The sequence below is a fragment of the Miscanthus floridulus genome, chromosome 10 (assembly GCF_019320115.1).
Source record: "Miscanthus floridulus cultivar M001 chromosome 10, ASM1932011v1, whole genome shotgun sequence".
Taxonomy (NCBI): domain Eukaryota; kingdom Viridiplantae; phylum Streptophyta; class Magnoliopsida; order Poales; family Poaceae; genus Miscanthus; species Miscanthus floridulus.
The window spans coordinates 132,947,568-132,971,261 of NC_089589.1; the positions used below are offsets into that span (position 1 = coordinate 132,947,568).

General features: G+C 47.5%; 3 protein-coding genes across 8 annotated transcripts; 1 reads left to right on the top strand and 2 right to left on the bottom strand.

Annotated features, from left to right (window-relative positions):
- Window positions 1–1,006: 1,006 nt before the first annotated feature.
- Window positions 1,007–2,050, bottom strand: LOC136489681 (uncharacterized mitochondrial protein AtMg00810-like). The gene has a single exon (XM_066486249.1). It carries the CDS (start codon window positions 2,048–2,050, stop codon window positions 1,007–1,009), a length of 1,044 nt encoding a protein of 347 aa, XP_066342346.1.
- Window positions 2,051–10,175: 8,125 nt separating this feature from the next.
- On the bottom strand, window positions 10,176–16,524 carry LOC136487291 (UPF0161 protein At3g09310-like). Of its 6 annotated transcripts, none has more exons than XR_010767211.1 (7): window positions 16,394–16,524; window positions 16,209–16,283; window positions 14,779–14,838; window positions 14,482–14,622; window positions 14,298–14,365; window positions 13,263–13,378; window positions 10,176–10,230 (listed from the first exon to the last, which is right to left on the bottom strand). XR_010767211.1 is itself a non-coding variant. In XM_066484430.1 (6 exons), exons 1-5 carry the CDS (start codon window positions 16,467–16,469, stop codon window positions 14,307–14,309), a joined length of 411 nt encoding a protein of 136 aa, XP_066340527.1. In that variant the 5' UTR covers window positions 16,470–16,524; the 3' UTR covers window positions 13,112–13,378; window positions 14,298–14,306. The 6 variants fall into 6 exon arrangements, 4 of the variants coding, with proteins under 4 accessions (XP_066340527.1, XP_066340529.1, XP_066340526.1 ...); XR_010767210.1 differs by having other exon boundaries at window positions 14,167–14,365; XM_066484430.1 differs by lacking the exon at window positions 10,176–10,230 and having other exon boundaries at window positions 13,112–13,378.
- Window positions 10,242–13,028, top strand: LOC136487290 (scarecrow-like protein 9). The gene has a single exon (XM_066484428.1). It carries the CDS (start codon window positions 10,825–10,827, stop codon window positions 12,853–12,855), a length of 2,031 nt encoding a protein of 676 aa, XP_066340525.1. The 5' UTR covers window positions 10,242–10,824; the 3' UTR covers window positions 12,856–13,028.
- Window positions 16,525–23,694: the final 7,170 nt, after the last annotated feature.

Consider the following 23,694-nt stretch of genomic DNA (forward strand, 5'->3'; position numbering starts at 1 on the left):
GGGTTTTAAAATTGGGTGTACAGATATGTTAAATAATTCGTTATGCCTTCGTACGATCGATAAGGAGAAATAAGAGGTCATAGAAACAATCATATATAGCATTATCTACTTTTTCACATTTAGGTGATTGTCAATTGTTACACAATATTACGCTCTTTTTAGGAACTCGTGTTCTCAGGTTGTCGTAGCCCTGGCTAATGCAATATGTCCTCGTCTTGTAACAGCTTGCTCATTGACATCATAGCCTAATATTGCACTCTTCTCTCCTTGATCATATGATAGCCCATCAACATCATAAAACTGTTCATCGTCTTCAAAACTGTCCATCGTCTTCAAGAATTTACTGATGTTCATCATTTTAATGAGATGACCATCTGCAAGACATGACTATTTTGTTGTCATGATAATTAGATGCGGATGCACACCTCCCTTCTCAAGAGATGGTATAGTTTCACTAATGCTCGAGGAATGAAGTCTTGACAAGACGAGATCAGCACCTCCTCCAGGCTTCCGGTTGGCCACCGGCATAGCCTTCCATGGTAGCTTGCTTTCCCAGGCCAGTGTTGGCCATCATTCCAGCGCTCGCATCCGTGCCTGGACACCACATGGATTCCATCATCTGACGTCTGCTCCCCTGATAGGCCACCGAACAAGGTGGATGCCACCGCCTCGTTGTCCTCGAATCCTCAGTCCAACACCGCCTCCTTTTCTACTCAGTGACCAAAGCTAAACAAGGCAGCGAGCTGATGCCTCCTGGCCATCACACAGATTAACAACTAACTGAGAGCGAATAGGTCTCGGGAATTGATTGATAGATTAGCAGTAGTACAGGGTACAATATATAGGCAAGGATCAGTAGGGTTTATAGAAACACCCAATCAACGGTGATCCTTGCCTTATCAATGTAATCTATCTATCTTAACCCCTAAGGCAGCCAGCCTTAACAAGCTAGGCGCCAGGCCCAAGGCCAGCCCATTAGGGCGCCTATTCTAACACGCCCCCGCAGTCAGCCACTCTGCACGTTTAGACTGGACCTAAACTCCGTGAAAACTAAAGTAGGCAGCCCTTTGGTGAAGATATCTGCATATTGCGAAGAGGTGGGAACATGCAGAACACGAAGATCACCAACGGCGACTCGCTCCCGGACGAAGTGAAGATCGATCTCAATGTGCTTGGTGCGCTGATGCTGAACCGGGTTGGAGGTCATGTAGACGGCACTGATGTTGTCACAATACACCAGTGTGGCGCATCGTAGAGGTGCATGCAGCTCCAGAAGTAGCTGGCGGAGCCAAGTAGCCTCTGCAACTCCGTTGGCCACCGCGCGATACTCGGCTTCAGCACTGGATCTTGACACTGTGTTTTGGCGCTTCGAGGACCAGGAAACAAGGTTGTCGCCAAGGAACACCGCATAGCCTGAGGTGGACCTGCGAGTGTCCGGACAACCAGCCCAGTCAGCGTCGGTGTAGACGACAAGATCAGTCGAAGTAGACGGTCGCAGCAGGAGACCAAAGTGAAGAGTGCCTCGAACGTAGCGAAGAATCCTTTTCAGGGCAGCAAGGTGAGGCTCTCGAGGATCATGCATGTGGAGGCAGACCTGCTGAACTGCATATGCAATGTCTGGGCGGGTGAACGTCAGGTACTGGAGAGCTCCGGCAAGGCTGCGGAAGTCTGTAGCATCAGACACAGGGGCCCCATCAGCTGCAGCAACCTTCGGATTGGTGTCAACTGGAGTGGAGCACGGCTTGCACTCTGTCATCCCTGCACGGTCCAGAATGTCCAACATATACTGTCGCTGTGAGAGGAGGAGGCCATCACAACTTCGCTGAACCTGCATACCAAGGAAGTGATGCAATGTACCGAGGTCTTTCATGGCGAACTCCTGCTGAAGTGCTGAGATAATCCGCCGAAGGAGACCAGGTGAGGAAGCTGTGAGGACAATGTCATCCACATAGAGCAACAGGTATGCTGTATCTGATCCACGGTGGTAAATGAAAAGTGAAGTGTCTGACTTGGCTTCAACAAACCCAATAGACAGCAGGAATGAGGCCATCCGGCTGTACCATGCGCGAGGAGTCTGCTTCAAGCCATATAAGGATTTCCTCAGAAGGCAGACAAAATCCGGGTGAGCTGGATCTTCGAACCCGGACGGCTACTGACAATACACAGTCTCAGACAGATGGCCATGAAGGAAGGCGTTCTTCACATCTAGCTGGTGGACAGGCCAGGTGCGAGAGAGCGCCAAGGAGAGCACCATGCGGACAGTAGCGGGCTTCACCACAGGACTGAACGTCTCATCGAAGTCAACACCAGGCCGCTGGGTAAAGCCGCGAAGAACCCAGCGGGCCTTGTACCGCTCAAGGGAGCCGTCGGACTGAAACTTGTGCTTGAAAATCCACTTGCCAGTGACGACGTTGGCCCGAGGAGGTCGAGGCACGAGGTCCCAAGTGTGATTCTGCAAAAGAGCACTGTGTTCGTCTTCCATAGCTGCTCGCCAATTGGGGTCAGCGAGAGCGCTACGAAAGGTCTTTGGCACTGCAGAGAGGGGGGCGGCGTGGTAGGCGGCAGGCATCCGATAGCCGCTCTTCGACCGCGTGGCCATAGCGTGCTGGTTCGTCACCGGAGTGACAGCAACGACGCCCTTAGGTAGTAGGGCGGCCGGTGCAGGAGCAGCCGGAGCAGGCGGTGTCGGTGCGGCTGGTGCAGGAGAAGTCAGCGTGGTCGGCCCTGCCAGACCACTCGAGCATAGCTCGCGGCCCCGGCGCGTGTAGTGGTTCGTGAAGGCCCGATCCGATCGGAGAGGTGGGAACCCGGGTGGGGGTCCTGGAGGTCGGAGAAGCCCTGGAGCAGCTCGTCCAGCTGCGATGTCGTGGTCGCGTGGGCAATGGTCGTGGTCGGCCCTGCCAGACCACTGATTGTGGTCGGCCCTGCCAGACCACTGGTCGTGGTCGGCCCTGCCAGACCACTGGTCGTGGTCGGCCCTGCCAGACCACTCGAGCACAGCTCGCGGCCCCGGTGGATCAGCAGCAACATCAGCAGGCAGGGGCGCCCCAGGCACAGTCGCAGAGGGACCGGCAGGGGCGCTGGAGACATCAGCGGTGCTGGGTGGTGTTCCTGCAGACAAAAACTGGTGCATCGATCCAATAGGAGGGAGCACATGGTCAGAGGTATCGTCATCAAGGAACTGTAGGTCCGCTGGAGCACTAGGACCATGGCGCTCAGCAAAGGGAAAGGCCGTTTCATCGAAGATGACGTGCCGGGAGACGATGACTCTATTGGAGGAGAGGTCAAGGCAGCGGTACCCTTTGTGATGAGCGGAATAGCCTAGGAAGACACACAAGACAGACCTAGGAGCAAGTTTGTGGGGTGCAGTAGCCGACGTGTTTGGATAACATTTGCAACCGAAGACTCGTAGATGATCATATGCTGGTGGCTTGCCGAACAGGGCAAGGTGCGGCGTGGAAAACTGGAGAGTCTTGGTGGGTAGTATGTTAAGCAGAACAGTGGCTGTAGAGAGGGCCTCTACCCAGTAGGACGGAGGCATGGACGCCTGAAAGAGCAGTGAGCGAACAACATTATTGATGGAGCGAATAATACGTTCAGCTTTACCGTTTTGAGACGATGTGTAGGGACAGGACATGCGAAGGTGGATGCCCTGAGCGAGGAAAAACTGACGGGAGCTAGAGTTGTCAAACTCTTTCCCGTTGTCGCACTGAACAGCCTTGACCCGGGTGCCAAACTGGGTGGAGACGTGAGCGATGAAGTGAGCAAGCGTGCTGAAAGTGTCAGATTTAAGTCGCAAAGGAAACGTCCACAAATAATGAGTGCAATCATCAAGGATGACCAAGTAGTATTTATAACCAGAAATGCTGACAACTGGAGAGGTCCATAAATCACAATGTATAAGATCAAACTTGATAGACGCACGAGAGGTGGACTCATGAAAGGGCAATCGAACATGACGCCCTAACTGACAAGCATGACATAACTCGGAGCAATCCTGAATATGACAGGAGACACTAGACGCGAGCTTCGACAACGCCTCATGACCGGGGTGGCCAAGACGCCGATGCCACAGCGGGGAGGAAGCCTGGGCGACAAGGGAGTGTGCTGGTGGTAGGCGCAGAGGGTATAGCGGCCCAGAGCTATTGCACCTGACGATCTCGGTCCGAGATGGAAGAACCTTCACAGAACAACCAGCGGGGTCAAACTCAACAGAACAATTATTGTCAGTAGTAAATTGACGAACAGAGATGAGATTCTTAATAATTTGTGGCGACACAAGGACATTATTAAGACGTAAATTACGGGACAAGTCTGTAGAGCCAGTGGCAGTGACAGGAAGAAGAGAGCCATTACCGACAACAATGGATGAGGGAGAGGGGTACCGCGGGAGAAGAACATGTGAAAGAGAAGAGGACTGAGATGTCATATGTGAAGTAGCACCTGAGTCGAAGTACCAGTCGTTGGACGTAGGAGGGGTCAGCGACGTGGTACTGAAGGCGGAGGCGAGGGCCGTCTGGTCCCAAGAGGGGAGGCCAGCCACCGGGTTGTAATACCCGGGGGCGACCCACTGTCCAGTGCCATCAGGAGCAGGGAGGGCAGCGGCCTGCTGGTGGGCAGCGAGGGCGTGCTGCTGCTGTTGGGAGAGGAAGGCCTGCTGCTGCGCTTGTTGTTGGGCCTGCTGCTGTGCCTGCTGCTGCGCCTGCAAGTGAGGAGGCACCGGGATGGGTGCCAGCGGTGGACGAGGTCCCCCTGGCCACATCTGAATGGTCCCGGTCCAGGGGTTGTAGACGCTGGGCCATGGCCGCCCGCCGGCCGACTGCTGCTGTTGGTGGTGTGCGCCACCAGTGGGGCGTGGCCCCTGTCCAGGAGGGCCACCGCCGTTGTTGCCTTTGCCGCCCCCGCCGCGCTTGCTGCGACGGTTGTTGGGCGGCTTGGAGGTCCCACCAGCGCCCGTGCCGGAGGACGCAGGGGCAGGGCTGGGAGTGGTGGAGGCGGTGAGCGCAGTGGCAGGTGCGTTCTTGCGGGTCTCCATGGTGAGTTCCTCGAGGATGAGGTCGTCACGAGCCTCCAGGAAGGTGGGGAACGGTCGAGCGCGACGAAGGAGCGTCCCGACGTGGCTGAAGCGCTCGTTGAGGCCACGAATCACGTTGAGGACAAGCGTGCGGTAGGTGACAACCTCGCCAAGGGCCGTGAGATCATCGGACATCTTTTTCAGCTTGCGGCAGTAGTCGGTGACGGAGAGGTCGCCCTGGACGAAGTTGCGAAGCCGAGTCTCGAGGTGGATGGAGCGGGCCTCGCGGTTGCCAAGGAACTGCGACTCGACGGCGAGCCAGGCATGCCGAGCGGTGGAGCCCTGGGTAGAGATGATCTCGCCAAGGTCGTCGGTGAGCGTGGCGACGATCCAGGACTTGACGACGCAGTCCATCCGGGCCCAATCAGGAGAAATTGGGGCTGGAGGGTCCTTTCGAACGTGGTCCTGGAGAGAGAACTTGCCGAGGATGAGAAGAAACTGATCACGCCAACGGTTGAAGTTACCGGAATCAACGTTGAGGATGGTAGTGACGTGGTTCCGGATGTTGCTGACCGCAACAGCCTGAGCATGGAGCTGCAGGAGGGCAACGGCCTCGTGATGCAGCATGGCAGCCTGAAGATCGGGTGGCGGCGCTGAAGGGCCTCCAGGTGTGGCGCCAGAGGATTCCGGAGCAATGGCGGCAGCAGCGGCCGCCCGCTCCTGGGCAGCGCGCGCCAGGGCCTCGGTAGCGCGCTGGGCGGCAACGTCGCGATCCTTAGTCGCTGCTGCAGCCTCCTCCTCGGCCTGAAGGGCGCGTGCTAGGGCAGTATCACGCGCATCCTGACGCTCGCGCTAGAGACGCTGAGCAGCGGCGGTCGCGTCGTTGGCCTTCTCCGCGGCAAGGCGTTGAGCGACGGCGTCTGCCTGGATGGTGGCAGAGGAGGCTTCCAGAGCAGCCCCAGCCCTGGGGGTTGCTGGAGGGGTGGAGGACATGGTGGCGCAGCACGGTGTGGACCGGCGCGCGGAGGGGCGCAGCGCGGCGAGGGGCCGGCACGCGTGGAGTGGGCAGCGGAAGAGGAGACCTAAACCTAGGCGGCTGATACCATGAGAGCGAATAGGTCTCGGGAATTGATTGATAGATTAGCAGTAGTACAGGGTACAATATATAGGCAAGGATCAGTAGGGTTTATAGAAACACCCAATCAACGGTGATCCTTGCCTTATCAATGTAATCTATCTATCTTAACCCCTAAGGCAGCCAGCCTTAACAAGCTAGGCGCCAGGCCCAAGGCCAGCCCATTAGGGCACCTATTCTAACACTAACAACAGGCTGGCTCATCATTGGAGAATAGGAGTTTCGGATTGGCTAGGCTATTTCAAGTAATTGGGCTCAAAATACACGTTCTAGTTCAACTGGGAGTATGTACATGGACTATATACACATATTAGCAGCTTGTTTATTCCAAAAATTACTGGGTGTACATCTGTACACCCATGTCCATAGCTCCATATACTGCGGTTGCCCCTGTGTTTCACGGGCCGATTCTTTATGGTGTTTACAAGCAGCAAAAGATAGTTGGGTCCTCAGACTAGCGTACACAAGCGAACATGGTAAAATTCTTGATGTTAAATTGTAGGTAACAAACGAATTTCAATCATACAATCACTTTGGTGGAATTGCACGACAATCAGATAATGACATTATACATAAAGTGACCATAGGCAAAAAGAACATGTACATGCTCCTCGACAGACTTGCATAGATATTGCAGAATTTTATCCTTATGTTTCTGGGTTTAGTTTCAGTGATTTGCATAAAATCTACTGCAGGTCTGAATCTGAACAGTTACAGTGCCTATACTTGCAATTACCAGGCATTACTATTGCAGAGGTACGTCTTCCTCACCAAACCATCTTGGAGGATCATACCCATATCCGCCTGCATGTACATCAGATAGAGCTAAGTCTCAGAAATGTGATGTGATGTGATACAGATCTATACGGATATGAAAATGTTGAACACACAGAAATAACTAAGCACACAGAAAAACTGCATACCAAGAGGATTACAACGGCAAAGGCGCCAAGCAGTCAAGATTGTACCCTTTACAACACCATATTGTTTGTACGCCTGCATAGAGTATTCACTGCAAGTTGGTGCATATCGACAGCTTGAAGGCAGTAAAGGAGATATTTCTCCTGTTCACACAAAGCAGGGCTGATGAGCAATCTATGTAGAAATGAGATTTTTCTTAAAAGCAAGGTCCACAATTATTGTGATGTTAATCGCTCATTCTCAAATCCCAGGAATGAAGCAGAAAACAAACTCAGACTGCAAAATGCAAATATAAACTTATGTTTGTACTTTAGCATGGATAACGCCACGTTGACTCCCAAATCTTTGACTTCCTCTGCTGAGAATCACAATATGCACAGAATGTAGTCAAGCAGGCCTATTGGGAGAAGTACACAAAAAATACAACTAAATATATAGAAACAATGTTTAAATATGTTTGTTTGTTATGTTTAACAGTCAGTGCTCCCAGTTTTTAGAAGAGCATATATGTGCAGGAAATTTAGCCTGCAGCCTTCCGGAGGTGGCTTATGTCAGATAAGATCCTACAGTAGGCTTTCTTTTTTTTGCCCCCTTTTTGCAAAACAGATCCTACGGCAGGTTCACTTTCCCCTGCACATTTTGAGTTCCTTGCATTGGTTGACAAATAGGAAAAGATCCCACAAGATAACAGGCTGAATAAATGGAGCTAGGATCCCAAAATAGACCGCACCCAAACAGGGTCCTAAAAATCCGTTAAACACAATCTCATGCATGTAAATAAAACTACAGGCATGGCATGATTGCATGAACTACAGTGTTGGTCTGTATTGGAACAACAGGGAACGTGTAAAATCAGATACTATTGACTAATTTAATCTCAAGATAGGGAAATACCAAGTACCCTACTTAAAGAACCATGAGACAACCATTTCTGAGATTTCCAAATCTGCTGCCACTATACTGACCTTCGTCGTGAGCAGCACAGAGGAGTCGCCACGCCGGAATGTTTCTCCTCTTCTGAAACGAAGCACCGAATGAAACTAGGGACCAAAAAATCAAAGAAGCGAACATGAGATTTCTGAGTTTCGAGAAGATACAGTGACACGGAGTGCTGCGAATGGGACTGCCGAAGCCTGCCGGGGGAGGGGGTACAGGTAGCGCGTAGCCGCGGCGGTCGGCATCTCCAGGTCAGCGAGTCCGCGAAAGACGCCACGCCTGGCCGACGACGGACTTTGGACGGCGGACGGGCAGAGCACCACCAGCACGAGCAGGCGGCGATCGCTGCGGGCAACGTGTGGATAAGGCCCAGATATAGCAAGGGTACAAACGTCATTTCCTAGTCAAGTTGTGGTGTGTTCATGACAGAAACAGGAAAAATTATAAGGGAATGCTGCTTTCAGTTTACAAGAAATAGTTTTTCTTTTTCATTGTTATTATCAGTTTTAGATAATAGATTGTGATATGATTTCTTGCAGGATTTAGGTCAATTTGGGTTTGATTATGTCTCTACAACACGGGTTGATCATATTCCAAACTTCAAAGAACTAGTATGGCCCAAATTCGTTGGCTAGAGGGTTCTTACTTTAAAAGAAATTATATAATTAACTAAAATTCTTTCAATCGTTCTTCCACCTTTTTTCACTTGATATATACTTTGAAAGGGTAATTTTTTTATCCAACTTTTTCTTACTAAGTCTTTGACATGGTAAATTTTGATTGCAAACCGAACATGCCCTAACTGCCTGCATTTTGTATGCGCTTCGACAGATCAGAGACCGGTGAAAGAATAAAGTGGAATCACAAAGAACAAGCAAGTAATTTACCATAAGATTTTACTTGATATGTGGTCGGCTTTGGGCTACAAGGTTACCGAAGCATGTAGAGGAAAAGGGTACATGATTATGTAATTGTGAAAATCCATCCAAACTAACACACCAACAGCCTGTTCGGGAGGCCGTAAATGATCGTGGATTATTTATTGCTGGCTGGTTTGGTGTGAGAGAAAAACACTGTTCCGACTGGAAATTTACAATCGTTTACGACCGAGCGAACAGGCTGGGAGTCCCAATGGCCAGCCCCTCGAAGTATATATTCTGGGGTGTTCTTCTTCTTATATTAGGTATTCATTGATAGATTAGATTCACTAGACCATAATAGGAGGAATCGGAGTTAAGCACAGTTCCTTTGACGGTACGGTGTCAGGGGATCCTCTCGACCATACATATAGGAGATGCTTAATTTCCACGCCTGAAAATTAATTTGCTTTCATTAGTTAAGAAACATAGCAGTAATAACAAACTATATATTATATATATATTTGGCAAGCTTGGCACCTTAAAAGTTCAGCAAGTACAGTGAAGCCTTCCTTTCCTTCAGCATACTCCATCCGTGCTATAATACGTTTATCGGTAAGTCCAATATTTTTAAATATATATTTAAAAATATTAACATAATTAGTATCATTAGATAATTCGTTAAATATATTTTATAGTAGAGATACAAATATTGCTAATATTTTCTATAAATTAAATTTAGTAAAGTTTGAGCATAAGTTTTATAGCCACTCCTATGACCATGTTCGTTTCGCTAAAATTTGCCTTATGCTGAGAGAAAAATACGGTTCGTTGGCTCAAAAGCACTGCTAGAATCTCTGCTATACGTACGGGAAGACCGTGACTACTGAACATCATCTCATCTCATCTCATGTTATGTCAAGGAACATCAACTACCGTAGTGTAGTAATCCATCAGTAGCTTCTCGTCAGTGGAATGGCCACTGCTTCCGTGAATAAAATGATCCTCAGTTTTTTTTTCTTTTTGAATAAATACGTCTAGTGTAGACTATTATAACTTCGTATGTATTGGACTTCCTGATTTATTGGCAGGCTTTTGGCAACAGCTGCTAATGCATGTTATTTTACACACTATATATGCATGGAACTGGAAGCAATTTCAGAGAAATTCTTCGTGACGAGGAGCCATTGTTTTAATGTCATGACATGAAATATTTAAAATAGCATTCCCTTCTTTTGTTTTAGACCATGGAAAGAGTCACTTCAATGAAACTAGCAGACTGCGAAATCCTTGTGCTGGACCAAAAGGATTCCTGGAAATTGAATCCTCAAGTATACTGATAGACCAGCACAGTTGCTCATATACACCTGAAAAATGAAGAACAAAAAGAGGAACAGATACAGAAAGCTAGCGCATCAGCCTGGGTACTAAATTAAAAGAAGAAAAGGTCGTCACATACATAATATACACAAGTTCCATCTAAGATTTCGCATTATATTCATGGACATTGATAATATCCTTCCATTTTATATAGCACCTTATTAGCATGAGCATGGTATAGCAGCCTTAACGTTAATGCAATCAAAAGAGGAAGACTCTGGGCGTATATAGCTACGCACCCGGCGACAATAAGTGACAGGTCATCAAACGACACTAAGGTTCAAATCTACCCAGCAATAGGTAGGAGCATGTACCACCAAAATAGAACACAGACAAGGCAGCAAGTTACAACAGGAAAAAGCCAACAAACAAGCACCATATACGAGGTTATGCATGGTTGCCTGATGTTGGAGGCATCGAGCATATGACTGTAATGCCAAGAAAGTGAGTCATGAGTGCGTCATCATTACCGTCCCTCACCACACCTGCATTATAATACCACTGATCCAGGATGAGCTCATCATGAAGAAACTATCTATATATCGGTACTAGGAGTAGCCAGCAGCAACACTGCACTAGCCATGGAGTCCCCCCCGGAGCTGGAGTTGTCGGAGAAGCGCCCCCAGCTGAACTTCGCAGAGGCTGCGCCACCTTCCCCCTCCACCTACTTCCTCGACCAGCTCCCAGCGCCCCACGTCGACAATGGCAAGGACGATCTCTCCTACATCTCACACATGCTATTGGAGGAGGACACCGTCGACAGCTTTTTGTACCAATACCCCAACCACCCTGCTGCACTCCTCACCGCCGACGCCGAGCAGCCCTTTAACCAGATCCTCTCCACCGAGCATGGCACCTCTGACGGCCTCACCACATGGCCGTGCAACTCTGTCCAAAACACCCAGCTGCAGTTGTCGTCAGTAGTGGCCACACCTGAGTACTACTCGTATTATTGCGACATGATTGCCTCCAAAATGCTGCCTGGTGACAACATGGACAGCACACAACACGTCGTCGGTCAGGATGCATCCTCCTTGTTGATGAACAGCATGCAAGAGGCGGCGGCGGCGGCGGAGCCCAACAGATTGTTGCCAGCAGCGAAGGGCAGCGACTGTTGCATGGACGTGATCAGCATGGCATTCTTCAAAGGCATGGAGGAGGCCAACAAGTTGCTCCCACTCAAGGACAGCGAGACGACATTGGCTCGTGGTAGGGGCTGGAAGAAGAGGCTTCAAGGCAAGGACGATGATGCAGACGTCGGCATGGGCAGGAGCAGCAAGCAGAAGGTGGCGCAGACGCAAGCTGACTCAGAGGAGGAAGCCGCAGCACGCGAGATGCTGGACCGGTTGATGCTTAACGACGCTGACGTGCAGCAGGAGCTAATTATTGGCCCCATGGAGTTGGAGAAGCCACGAGGAAGGCGTGGCGCTGGCGCGAGCCATACGGCAGTGGACCTGCACGCCTTGCTCATCCGATGCGCAGAGGCTGTGGCCACCAACGACCAGCGGGGCGCAGCCGACCTGCTGCAGCGGATCAGGCATCACTCGTCACCGACAGGGGATGGGACGCAGCGGCTTGCGCACTGCTTCGCCCAGGGGCTGGAGGCACGGCTGATGGGCATTGGGAGCCAGATGTACCAGTCGCTTGCGGCAAAGAGCGCATCTGCTGCCGGCATCCTCAAGGTCTACAAGCTGTACATGGCCGCATGCTCCATTCTCCCGCTGAGATTCCCCCTTACCAACAAGACCACCTACAAGGCTGTTGCAGGGAGGAAGAAGCTGCACGTTGTCCACTACGGTTTAGGCCCTGGATTCCATTGGCCAGACTTGCTACGTATGCTGTCACACAGGGAGGGTGGCCCGCCCGAGGTAAGGCTCACCGGCATTAACAACCCACTGCCAGGGTTCCATCCGGGCCAGCTCATTGAGGAGACAGGGCGCCGCCTCAGTGACTGTGCTCGCCAGTTTAGGGTCCCATTCAAGTTCCATGCTATTGCAGCGAAATCAGAGGCTGTCCGTGCTGAGGACCTGGACATTGATTCTGAAGAGGTGCTCGTCGTCATCTCCCATTTCCATTTCAGGACCTTGATGGATGAGAGTGTCATCATCGACAGGCCAAACCCCAGAGACACAGTGCTCAAAAACATCAAGAAGATGAGGCCAAAAGTGTTCATCCACGCCATCCTCAATGGATCATACAGCGGTGCTTTCTTTGTGTCAAGGTTCCGCGAGGCGCTCAACAATTTTGCTGCGCTGTTTGACCTGATAGACACCACTGTGCCCCAGGAAAACAAGAACAGGCTGCTGGTAGAGCAGGAATTAGCACGATGCGCCATGAACATCATTGCCTGTGAGGGCGTGGATAGGGTGGAGCGGCCTCACAACTATAAGCAGTGGCACGTGCGGTGCGAGCGAGCAGGGCTGAGGCAACTGCCATTGGATCTGGACATTGTTCAGGCGAGCAAAGACAAGGTGAATAAGGAATACCGCAAGTACTTCGTTATCAATGAGGATCACGGGTGGCTCCTCAAGGGATGGAAAGGGCGAGTGCTCTCTGCCATCTCCACGTGGACGGCAGAGGATGATAGATCTGACTTGGGAAATGACCAGTGATCAAGCTTATTCTTTTACAAACCATATAGCTGAGAAGCAGTTTCAGAGATAACTTGATGGAAGAAGGAAAAATAACCTTGTAGCTTATATATGAATCATGGTGAATGCTTCTTTGGGTTTTGAATGATTGATGGCTAAGCTACTACAGAAATTTGCAACTCTTGCCTGAATGCATACATGATAAATCTGAATTTAAACATGTACCAAATAATAAATTTAGCATGATAATAATGTTAAAGCCATGTACCAACACTTTTTGTGAGCAGTTTCGTTCAAGATCATAGATAGTATCTTTTTAACTAAACTGTACAATACCAATAGGATTCCTAGAATATGAATCCTCAACTATACTGAGACTGTTCACAAAGTAGCTTAGCGTTCACCAAGTATCTAAACTGCACAATTACCTTTCATTACAACCATCGTGCGCATAGAGATCACAGAAATCCGACAATGTTCCTTAACACTAATCGACAGATAGCCTTTGAAACTACCACAGATTGTTTGTAACAGTGGCTAGCACCTGAGGAAAAAAATTAGGGGTAAAGAAAATGTCAACATGGATAACAAAACAATCGATATCAACAATGCTGAATACTACAAAAAATAATATGGCCCGCTTGACCAACGATAGGTCCACTGGGATATACGTATGGATGTGCCGAAGTATCCAAATTCACACAGCATATACCATCAAAATATTGGAAGGGGACAACACAGATGTACCCCAGGAAGAAACGAAGAAATAAGCACCATATACAAGGATATGGTGGCCTGCAGTTCTGATGAGCTGACCTAAGGAAGGTATTTAAATGAACGACGGGTACATGCCCCGGAGGCAAAGAAAAATCATAACTTGGTACAGGCTTCCTCTTCAAGAATACAGTCACCCTTGAATTCGTTAACTATAGTTGTTCCAACAATGTACGGAATTTTCCGTTGACTTTTTCAACTGTCCTCATGTTCAAGAATATGTCAATGCTCATCCTTCATCTGAGCCCATAAGAAGATTATTTGTAGTTTATGCATCTAATAAGATTTCCTGACTAAATCCAAATGCAGGTCTAATAAGGTAGAACCATGCATCTATCTGTTTCAGTGACTGATTCTTTACAGAGTTTAGAAGCGGCAAAAGACAGTTGGGTTCTCAGACTAGAATGCACAAGCAACCAAGGTGTAATTCTGGATGTTAAATTTTAGGTAACAAATGAATTTGGCTCATATGATAACCTTGGAGGAAATGCATGACAACTAGATTAAGGACATTATATATAAAAGTGACCATAGTCCATAGGCAAAAAGAACACGTACATGCTCCTTCGCAGAGCTGCATAGATATTTCAAAATTTTATCCTTATGTTTCTGGGTTAGCTTCAGTAAATTACAAAAAACCTGCTGCAAGTCTGGATCTGAAGAATTACACTGCCTATACTTTCAATTACCAGGCATTACTATTGCAGAGGTACATCTTCCTCACCAAACCATCTTGGAGGATCATACCCATATCCGCCTGCATGTACATCAGAGAGGTCTAAATCCTACAAATGTGATGTGATACAGATCTAATACATATATGAAAATGTCAAACAACAGAGATAACTAAGCACACACAGAAAAATTGCATACCAAGAGGATTACAACGGCAAAGGCGCCAAGCAGTCAAGATTGTACCCTTTACAACGCCATATCGTTTGTACGCCTGCATAGAGTACTCACTGCAAGTTGGTACATATCGGCAGCTTGAAGGCAGTAAAGGTGATATTTCTCCTGTTCACACAAAGCAGGGCTGATGAGCAATCTATGTAGAAATGAGATTGTTCTTAAAATCAAGGTTCACAATTATTGTGATGTTAATTGCTCATTCTCAAATCCCAGGAATGAAGCAGAAAACAAACTCAGACTGCAAACCGCAAATGAACTTACGTTTGTAAAACTTTAGCATGGATAGCGCCACATTGACTCCCAAATCCTTGACTTCCTCTGCTGAGAATCACAATATGCACAGAAAGCAATCAAGCAGACCTGTTTGGAGAAGTACACCTAAAAAAACAACTAAATTTCTAGAAACGATGTTCAATCCACTATCTTCTAAAATGTTTGTTTGTTATGTTTAACAATCTGTGCCCCCAGTCCTCAACACATGATTTAGAAGAGCATACAATGTGCGGGAAATTAGACAGCAGTGTTCTGGAGGTGGCTTATGTCAGATAAGATCCTACAGTAGGTTTTCTTTTTCTTTTTTCTTTTTTTTGTTTGTGAAACAGATCCTACGGTAGGTTAACTTTCACTGCACATTTTGTGCTCCTTGCGATTTATTGACTAGGAAAAAGAATCACGCAAGTAAATAAGCTCGATAAATGGAGCTATGATCCCATCAATACACTACACATAGGCCCTGTTTGGGGCAGCTTCTGCAGCCGCTTCTGGTGAAAAAAAAGTGGACGAGGCCTCCGAACGCTATGATTCCTAGGCGCTTCCCATGACTGCGCGCTTGAAGAGATTCTCGAATACAACTTGAAAGTGGCTTCTCCCCATCACGGTGCGGCCCCAACTTTTCCCCATAGCCCCTCTCCACCTCTTCCTCACGACCCTCCTCCTCCACAGCAGCAAACCTCCCGATGCTCCTTCGTGCCGCCGGGCTCCTCCTCCTCCCCCACACTCCTCCTCCGTGCGTCGAGCTCCTCCCCTAGCACCAGCGGCCGTTCCCTTCATGCACCTCCTCGAGTACCGGCGGCCATCCCCTTGCGCGCCTCCCTGGGCCCCAGTGACTAAGCTCCTCCTCTGCGGTGCCGAGGTCCTCCACGCCGTCGAGCTCCTCCTCCCCACTCTCGTCCCCTAGCGCCAATGGCCGCCCCTTCGCACACCCCCTCTAGCGAAGTAGAAGTCACCGGGTGAGGACATGGCAGCGGCGGCGGCCCTAGTAAGCCTCTTCAGGAGAGGACAAGGCAGGTGCTAAGCATCTCTAGGCCGAGGTCTGCTGGCGCTGGGCTACCGGGTTCTCCTGGAAGCAAAGCAAACTCCCAAACGCCAAGCTTTTACTTGCTTTGCTTCTAATCAAAGCTATCTGTGGGAGGAAACGAGCGTTGAATTGAAGCATCAGCAATTTAAGCTGTCCTATACAGGGCCATAAAAAGGCCCCTACAGATCCGTTAAACACAATCTCATACATGGAAGACTACAGGCAGGGCATGAACTACAGTGTTGCTCTGAAATGAAATAACAGGGAATGTATAAAATCAGATACTATTGACTAGATGAGAGTATTAACCAAAAGGAAATACCAAGTACCCAACTTAAAGAAACCACGAGACAACCATTTCTGAGATTGCCAAATCTGGTGCCACTATACTAACCTTCGTCGTCAGCAGCACAGCGGACCCGCCACGCCGGAATCTTTCTTCTCTTCCGAAACGAAGGACCGAAAGAAACTAGGGATCAAAATCAAAGAAGCGGGCATGAGATTTATTAGTTTCGCGACCGATTGAACGGAATAGATCTCTAACTCGAGCGACGAGAGTGGGACAAGGAGGCTCCTCACCTGTGCTTCCGGAGAGAGGTCGCGCAGCCGAAACAGGCAAGAGGGAGGCGGAGGCATGGGGGACAGCGGCAGCCATGGCGATGCGGGTGGAGGTGGTTGGTTAATTTTCCGCAGACCTTTTTTTCTTTTTGTTCTGGAATCTGGATAATGGAATGAGATTGGTTCTTTCAGGCGTTGGGTCATTTTGGGCTTCATGCAAGCATCTACACCATGGGCCGAACAAAGAACTTTGGGCCGAATTCGTTTACTAGTCGCCTTGACGATCTACTTATATCTCCTACAACTAAAAAGCACAAAGTGTGAATATTTTTTTGGTGCGATATTTATTTTGGTTCGTCCGTCTGCCCACGCCTGCGATCCCACGACATCTCCTTGATTGAATATTGCCTGTCATGTGATAGAGGAATCACGGCAAAATAGGAAATAGAAAATTATTGTGCTATCCATATACACATTGCATGTTTGCATGCACCAGCATACATGGTAACGAACAAAAGGAAAGAGAATTAACATAGAAGGAAAGAGAATTAAGACAAAAAACCTCTTTATATTTTTCTGAGAACCTTGCCAAATTTGCCTACATTTAATTACTTCCCCTCTTTGCATTTGCAAAAGAGACAATTTTTTCCTCCTTTCATTTGGTTTCACGCTCACGTGTTCCATCGTCCTCACTTGTTGTTTCTTGCGTGAACCATAGTTGATGTCATCTGTCTTCCATGGCTCAGCCTCCCAATTCCAAGAGAAGGTCCCTACCTCTCTCTGACTGGAGATCCGGCCTACCAGAGGATCTCCTCGAGTCCATCGGGCAGCGTCTCACGTCAAGCCACGACGCGGTGTCCTTCCGATCCGCTTGCTCCGCATGGCGCGCCGCTGTCCCGTTCGTGACCTTCGGGCTGCTCCTGTTGCTCCCGTTCGACCCTGACTCGAACCGCGTCGGCTTCTACTGCGTCCCGGAGAAGAAGGTCTTGTCCAAGACGCTGCCCGACGTGCGTGGCAAGGTGGCATGCGACTCCTCGTGTGGGTGGCTGGCGCTCATGGATGAGGCGGTGTCCGTGACACTGCTGAATCCATTCACCGGTGCCCGTGCCCCCGCGTTGAGCTCCCGCCAGCAGGCGAACATATCGCGGCGGTGTCCTCATCGAAACACGTGTCTAGGGTCCACGGCCGGTGGGTCCTCCATCCCACCAACGGCTATGGAGACGCGGATGCCGTAGGCAGAGCCATCAAGCTAGAAGACATAAGGGACGTGTTCTTTCATGAGATCATGCTCTCGGCGCCGCCTGACGCCGCGCGACCGCGAGTGCGTGGCCATGGCCATGCTTGGGTGCTCCACGGAGGTCGCGTTCTACCGGGTTGGAGTCGACAGCGCATGGATGCTGCTCGACACCAAACTGGAGTTCTTCGTGGGGTCCATCGTCCACTACCAAAATAAGTTCTTGGCGATCGACTGCACTGGAGAAATCTCTGCCTGCAGCAGCAACGCCTGAAAGCTCTAGTTTAGTTTTGGTGAATTGATGAAACCCTAAGTGTTAACCTAGTTTATCAAGTGATCATTCGAAGTGGTGAAGCAAATGAAGATCATGACGTGATGATGGCGATGCTATGATGATGATCAAGTGCTTGAACTTGAAAAGAAGAAAGAGAAAAATAAAAGGCTAAAGGCAAAGGTATAAATTGTAGGAGTTATTTTGTTTTAGTGATCAAGACACTTAGAGAGTGTGATAACATTTAGGTTTGATAGCCGTACTATTAAGAGAGGTGAAACTCATATCAAAATAAGGTTATCAAAGTGCCACTAGATGCTCTAACTCATTGCATATACATGTAGGATCTAGTGGAGTGCTAACATCCTTAAAAATGTTTGTGAAAATATGCTAACACATGTGCACAAGGTGATACACTTGGTGGTTAGCACATTTAAGCAAGGATAAAGAAGATAGAGGTGAAAAGGAGGTAGTCACACTGGTCACGCAGTGACCAGACGCTGGTCTCGAAAGGACCGGTGCGTTCGGTCAGTAGCAGCAGCGAAGACGTTGGCGTCAGTCTCTGATCGGACGCTGGGTATTTTAGTGACCGGACGCTAGAGGGTTGCGTCCGGTCCTGCTGACGTGGCAACACACAGTGATGAAGGTGACTGACCGGACGCTGGCTGTGTCCGGTCAAGGGTGACCGGACGCGTCCGATCGAGAAAAATCGTCTCTGGATGCTTACTGGAAATGACCGGACGCTGGGGTTCAGCGTCCGGTCACTTTGAGCTGCTGCGTCAGCGTCCGGTCACTTTGAGCTGCTGCGTCCGGTCATCACATGACCGTTGAGATCGGGCGAATAACATTTTAAGAGAGGGGGCACGTGGCACGCATCGTGTGACCGGACGCTGAGGTCTAGCATCCGATCAACATGACCAGTGCGTCCGGTCACCCCGTGTTGTGCCCAGTGAAGGGGTACAACGGCTCTATTTCGTGGGAGCTTCTATTTAGGCCCCATGGCTAGCTCAAGCTCACTTTCTTGGCCATTTGCATTGATATAGCAACCTTGTGAGCTTAGCCAAAGCCCTCCCACTCATCTCCATCATTGATTCATCATCTTTGTGAGATTGGGGGTGAATCCAAGTGCATTGCTTGAGTGTTTGCATCTAGAGGCACTTGGTGTTCATGTTTCGCTACGGGATTCGCTTGTTACTCTTGGTGGTTGCCGCCACCTAGATGGCTTGGAGCAGCGAGGATCGTCGAGCGGTGGTTGGTGATTGTCTCTAGCTCCGATCGTGGTGATTGTGAGGGGTTTTTGACCTTTCCCCGGCGAAGAGTCAAAAGGTACTCTAGTGGATTACTCGTGCCTTGTGTGATCCTTATCTTGTGTTGGTTGTGCGGTACCCTATTGAGGGTTTGGCGTGTGATGCCAATTAGCGCGTGAACCTCCAAGTGAGTGAATAGCCACAACGAGAAGTAGCTTGCCGGCAAGCAAGTGAACCTTGGTAAAAAATCATTGTGTCATCATTTGATTTCGAGATGATTGGTCTTCATTGTTATTCATTCTTGTGATTGATTGGCTCCTTCCTCGACACGGCGGTATAACCTTCTTGCTCACTCTCTTTACATTGCCGCAAACTAGTTGTCAAGCTCTTTAGTGTAGCTAGTTGTGAGAGCTTGTTAGTTTGGTTAGTGTGGCTCTTTAGTTAGCCTTTGAGAGCATACTAACTAAGTGTAGTGTCATAGCCATTGTGTGGATAGTAACTATATAAACTAGAATTGTGATAGGTGGCTTGCTATTTTAGTAGGCTAGCGCAACACTTGCTTCGCCTCATAATTGTCTAACCGGTTTGTTAAGTGTTGTTGTAGAAATTTTTAATAGGCTATTCACCCCCTCTAGCCATTAGGACCTTTCAACGCCGCCAGCGCTACTCCAACCGCGACGCTGCTGCCATCGCTGTCGCCACCTACGAGGCTCTGCCACCGCAGCTACCTAGAATCAAACGGTGAGCTGCACATTATGGGTGCCATGGTGAGCATGTTCCACGAGACACAGAGCTTCACCTACAGCAACGCGATCTACAAGTGCAACCTCCACGACCGTACGCCGGAGTGGTCCAGGGTGAGGGACATCGGTGATCAGACACTGTTCGTGTCTAAATATTTCAATGAAAGCTTCAGTGGAACAAGTGTATCCAAATACAAGGAGAACAAAATCTACATGTCTGAGCCATTGTATGGGGATCCATACGTCTTGGTCCATCGACCGAAGATCGTTGATATTGCTACCGACGCATTCGAAGTGAAGCCCGTCTAGAAAAAGATGTAGGGTTCCGAGGCTCTAGGTTGGATTCGACCCAATCTCTGAAAGCTCTAGAGTTTATGAGCCTGCGACGCCGCGCACTCCGTGACTGTGTTAAATTCATAAACTTTGCTTTTTGGATTAAATGTCACTTTAACGTTGGTATTTAATTTAACAGTATTGTTATCTTATTGTGCGATCCGTGTGTTTTTTGTATAAATTGTTAGTTATCCTGTAGCAACGTACGGGCACGCTACCTAGTTAAAATAAAAAGATAAAAATGATCCTCTAAAATTCTCTCACACTCGATTGACTAAATGTAATTGGATTTAGGCCATATTTGTTTACCCTGGCTAGATTATATAATCCGGTTGATAGCTAGATTATTATAAGCAGCTTATTGGAGGTTTAAAAGGCAAAGGTTGAAAAAACCTGGGCCCAAACAGAGTATGGGGGTTATCATAAGTTGAGGGTCTAGACTATTTGTAGGCAGGAGTTTGTTGGCCCACCTGGCTTAAATATCGTCATTCTAAATTATAAGTTATTTTGATTTTTTAAGTACACAACTTTCTAAGTATACGTTATGTTAGATATATAGCAAAATTGTGTATCTAGAAAAAGCAAAACGACTGATAATTTGAAATGAAGGGTATATAAACTGCGGGTAAATAAAAGATCATTAGATTGGGCCTTGTTACGGTGGTTGAAAAGTACTATTGAGCCTTGTTTGGTTGGTTTCCAACCACTACGCCGAACTTTAGGCATATATTGCACCTAACTTTAGGCCATCGTTTGCTTCGCTTCTAGACATTTGGCTTGGTGCACTGTTTCTTGTTGCCGGATAGTGCATTTGATCGCCTAAACTTGTCGAAAGTATAGCGCATGTTACGTGGGGTGCGCCACACATTCGGCGCGGCTAGAGCTACAGCACATGGATATACGGTGGAAGCCAAATAGGCCCTGCTTTTGGATTGTCATAGGAGGGGAGGGCAACCAGGCTGGTCTTCCTTATTTGGGTTGGCGCAGAGGCTCCTGTGCCGCGAGATGGCATGGAGGAGAAGACGAGGGCACAATAGACTTCATAGTGTGAAAATACTGATTTACTCTTTGTTTTCATTAAAAAATATAGGTAGTTGTCACATGCATTTTAATATTTCCCTACCTATTTGATACTTTCTAGGACTTTCTTTAAGTAGCTCTTATTTTTTGCGGTGTTTTAGAAAACTAAAGACGAGGAAAGACCTCAGATCATGGCGGGAGCAAAGCATTTTTCTAGTTGTGTGATCCACCACCATCCTCGTTTTTTATCAGCCTTTCTCCTCTCGAGGTATTTTCCCTTGTCCGTCTAGGCTACCTTCTTTTTAATATAGTGGCCAACTCTTTTGCCGTTTTTTTAAGTACCCCTTATTTCCACACTACCGATCTCTACCGATGGTTGGTCTATATCTTTCTTAATCACTATGTAAAACTTGTACCTTAGATTAGATCCATGGCACCCCAATATGCTTTGTTCGCATGATACATTTTTTTTTCTATTTTTAAATGCTTCGGTCGACATCATGAGTTGAAATTGGCTGGTTAGTGTGAAATCTCTAAAAAAGTCGATTTCGATGTGAAGGAAATGACACAGATTTCAGTTATTAATATATGACTATATGAGGAAACATTTTCTTTAAAAAACAGACTAATAATTAGGAGTGCAGTGGTGGTTACTTATGCATGTTCTGCAAATTGAGGATTTTGGACATTCGAAATGGACAAGACGACGGTTGAGCAACATCTTTCGTCTCTCTCCACCATGAGCCAAACAACTAGTCATCATCCATTTTTTTAGTTTCTCTGTACACTACCGGAAACCGGCGATTTGCCGAGTGCCGAAGCTTTGCCGAGTGTATTTTATCGGGCACTTGGCAAAGACCGTGTTTGCCGAGTGCCAAATAAAATACACTCGGCAAACAAAAACACACGGCAAAATACGTCTTTGCCGAGTGTTTTTTTCTGGCACTCGGCAAAGATGTATTTTGCCGAGTGCCTTTGTTTTGGCACTCGGCAAAGAAGCTTTTTGCCGTGTGCATTTTTTTTTGCCCTCGGCAAATCATTTTTTCGAAGCAATTTTTGAGGCCCTAAATGAATTCAAATGAAAAACTTTTTAACTACAAAGTTGTATAACTTCTCAAGATCTACAAAGTTTATTTTGGTCATTTCTTTATTTGACAAAGCGACAATAACGTTGTTCATAAAATATACATCTCTCATATTAATTTCATGAAAATAGAAGAGATATATATATGATTTGTGAACAATGTTACTACCACTATGTCGGATGAACAAATGACCAAAATAAACTTTGTAGATCTTGAGAAGTTATGAAATTTTGTAGTTGGCAACATTTTGATTTGAAATCATTTTTCATGCAAAAATGACGTTTGAATTTGAAAATTTAAAAATTTGAATTTTTCAAACGACCTCGGATGAAAAAACTTCCTAAATGAAAATTGTAGATCTCCAAAAGTTATGAAACTATGTAGTTGACAACTTTTTGATTTGAAATCATCTTATCATGCAAAACTACGTTTGAATCTCTCAAATTTAAAATTCAAATTTTTCAAACGACCTCGGATGGAAAAACTTACTAAATGAAAATTGTAGATCTCAAAAATTTATAAAACTTTGTAGTTGACCACTTTTTGATTTGAATTCATTTATGGCCTCAAATAAGCAATTTACACTCGGTTTAGTATAATATATTGGGAACTAAAACGGATTCTAGACACAAGTGACAGTGTGGTGTAGTGGTAGAGGAGGTTTGTGCGCAGCGAGAGGTCTTGGGTTCGAATCCCGTCGGCCGCGTAGCCGTGAAATTTACGCGAAAAAAGCCGGAGATGGATGGGCGCTGACCGGTGGGGGCCTCCACCAATTAAAAAAAAATTCCATTTTTTTTGGGTAAAAATTCCCATTTTTTTCGGGTTTTTTTTCGGTTCCAACTTTGCCGAGTGTCGGCACTCGGCAAAGGCTTTGCCGAGTGCCCGATAAAAGACACTCGGCAAAGACGTCTTTGCCGACTCTTTTTTTGCCGAGTGCTCTTTGCCGAGTGCAACACTCGGCAAAGCCTTTGCCGAGTGTAAATTGGGCTTTGCCGAGTGCCCCTGGCACTCGGCAAATTCACTGAGTCCCGTAGTGGTACTTCCAAGAACTGTCATATTTAAATAGAAGTACTTAATAACGTAAATCAATCAAGGTGCATCTATGTAACCACATGAACTTTCATATTTGTATGACACATATACAAAGCTTTTTTGAAAGTGCTGGAACTTTTTTAATAAGTATACGCTTTTGACGTAATCTATGTTAGCATGCGCCTTTCTGCCGGCCCCAGGATCATCACATGGCCATCACATTGTTTCCAGCTAACAACTCCCACATGCTAATGCATGATAACATGAGCCTTAGAATTGCAAGGTATGGCTTGGCTTCAATGCATATATCCCTTTGTTTAATTAACTTGAATATTTTGCATTGATTCTCCAATTAAA

Coding starts and splice junctions, on each gene's coding strand:
- LOC136489681 (XM_066486249.1), bottom strand. CDS start 2,050: ATGGCCTCATTCCTGCTGTCTATTGGGTTTGTTGAAGCCAAGTCAGAC.
- LOC136487290 (XM_066484428.1), top strand. CDS start 10,825: ATGGAGTCCCCCCCGGAGCTGGAGTTGTCGGAGAAGCGCCCCCAGCTG.
- LOC136487291 (XM_066484430.1), bottom strand. CDS start 16,469: ATGGCTGCCGCTGTCCCCCATGCCTCCGCCTCCCTCTTGCCTGTTTCG. Junction 16,284..16,393: donor ACCTCTCTCCGGAAGCACAG/GTGAGGAGCCTC, acceptor TTTGATCCCTAG/TTTCTTTCGGTCCTTCGTTT. Junction 14,366..14,481: donor TTGCCGTTGTAATCCTCTTG/GTATGCAATTTT, acceptor ATGTACATGCAG/GCGGATATGGGTATGATCCT.